At 55.8% G+C, this 1,507-nt stretch overlaps 1 protein-coding gene across 1 annotated transcript; it reads right to left on the bottom strand.

The window, feature by feature from the left end:
* Window positions 1-226: 226 nt before the first annotated feature.
* On the bottom strand, window positions 227-1,145 carry LOC132482520 (ferritin light chain-like). The gene is made up of 2 exons (XM_060087840.1): window positions 1,012-1,145; window positions 227-515 (listed from the first exon to the last, which is right to left on the bottom strand). The coding sequence occupies exons 1-2, from the start codon at window positions 1,143-1,145 to the stop codon at window positions 227-229; spliced, it is 423 nt and encodes a 140-aa protein (XP_059943823.1).
* Window positions 1,146-1,507: the final 362 nt, after the last annotated feature.

Below are 1,507 nucleotides of genomic sequence, written 5' to 3' on the forward strand. Positions count from 1 at the left end.
AAAAGCTTTATTGTTTCCATTTGGTCCAAGGCTTGGGCGAGGGCTCCAGCGTAGTTAACAAGCTGCCTAGTGGCTGTAGAGCGGGGCTTCAGGCAGACGCCCTGGCGCCAGAGGGGCTCCTCAAAACCGCTGGCCTCTGGACGCTCCTACTCGTGCTGGAGGGCGAGCCTTTCCACGAGGGACTCGCCCCGCCCCGCCTGGGGAGCAGTCGGCCTGCGGAGGTTGGTCAGGTGGTTGCCATCTTCTGGATGAGTTTCACCTGCTCATCTAGGAAGCGGCTCTCCAGGAAGTCACAGAGGTGGGGGTCTGTGCGGGCCCAGCCCAGGGCATGCGGATCCAAAAGCGCCTGGTTCAGGTTCTTCTCCATGAGAATGGCGGCTTCCATAGCATCCTGGGTTTTATTCCACTCCTTTTGGGACGGCTTCTGCGCGTCCTGGAAGAGGGCACGACTAGAAGGTTGGTTTTGCATCTTCAAGAGATGCTGGGCGCTCTCGTGCTTCTCCTTGGTTAATTTGTTACCGACCTGGGTTCTCAGACTTTTTAATCAATAGAGGTTGATAAGATGCCAGACAAGAAATTCAGGCAAGTCTTTATTGGTATTTGTGCTGCAGCACGAGGGAGGGAAAACTGGTAACAGGCTACTCTGCTCGCTCCCCCTCCCTGAGGGGGAGCCTTAAATGGAGTGAGGGTAGGGGAGGGTCCAGGGGTCCGGCTGTAGGGGCGGCTTAGGTGATATGCCCACCACTTGGTGGTGCCGTGTGCAGGGATCGTGCACAGTACCCTGATTTGCTCCCAACACCCTGTTTTTGCTCCCAGCTCTTCAGAAATGGCAGTTGGGTTTTGGTCTTTTTATATCTTATTGTTCATAACTTGTCCCAACTGCACACGCACGCGGTTATTTTTAGTCCCTTGTAGTTTCTTTGTATTTTGTTGCTCGAGGAGACGTTTGTCCAGGTGCCAGCACTGCAGCAAAGGGTCCCGGAGCCCGGGTCCCAGCCTGTCTCAAATTTGCAGAAAAAGTGGCCCAGGCCCTCCAGGACCACATCACTGTGGTGGAAATAGGAGCCCAGAGAGGTGGGTGCAGGAGGCCCGCAGATGCATGTTGACCAGGCGGTTGATGGCGGCCTCCACCTGGATGGAATCATTCTGATGAATCTGGGAGCTCATGGTTGATGGATAATAAGGAGCTAAGCTCAGAAAATGGTGTTGGCTGGTCCGGAGGCCAAGGATAGCTGAGTGATCAGGTCTGAAGGTTACGACTGGAAAAAAAGGTTGGAGGGTGGTCGGGGGCTGGAGGAAGGGGTGTGTCTGGGTCTGTTCTGTCCAAACACTGTGGAAGCAAGTGATAGATCCACGGGACCTCTGAGCGCACTGCCTCAACTTTTTTTTTTTTTTGCGGTACGTGGGCCTCTCACTGTTGTGGCCTCTCCCGTTGCGGAGCACAGGCTCCGGACGCGCAGGCTCAGCGGCCATGGCTCACGGGCCCAGCGGCTCCACGGCATGTGGG

Source organism: Mesoplodon densirostris, chromosome X (genome assembly GCF_025265405.1).
Source record: "Mesoplodon densirostris isolate mMesDen1 chromosome X, mMesDen1 primary haplotype, whole genome shotgun sequence".
Lineage (NCBI taxonomy): Eukaryota > Metazoa > Chordata > Mammalia > Artiodactyla > Ziphiidae > Mesoplodon > Mesoplodon densirostris.

Bases quoted from the DNA above. Each gene is read 5' to 3' on its own strand.
- LOC132482520 (XM_060087840.1), bottom strand. From the start codon at position 1,145: ATGATTCCATCCAGGTGGAGGCCGCCATCAACCGCCTGGTCAACATGC. The intron at 516-1,011 runs CAAATTTGAGAC...CCAGGTCGGTAA, and splicing joins GGCCTGGGCCACTTTTTCTG to CAAATTAACCAAGGAGAAGC.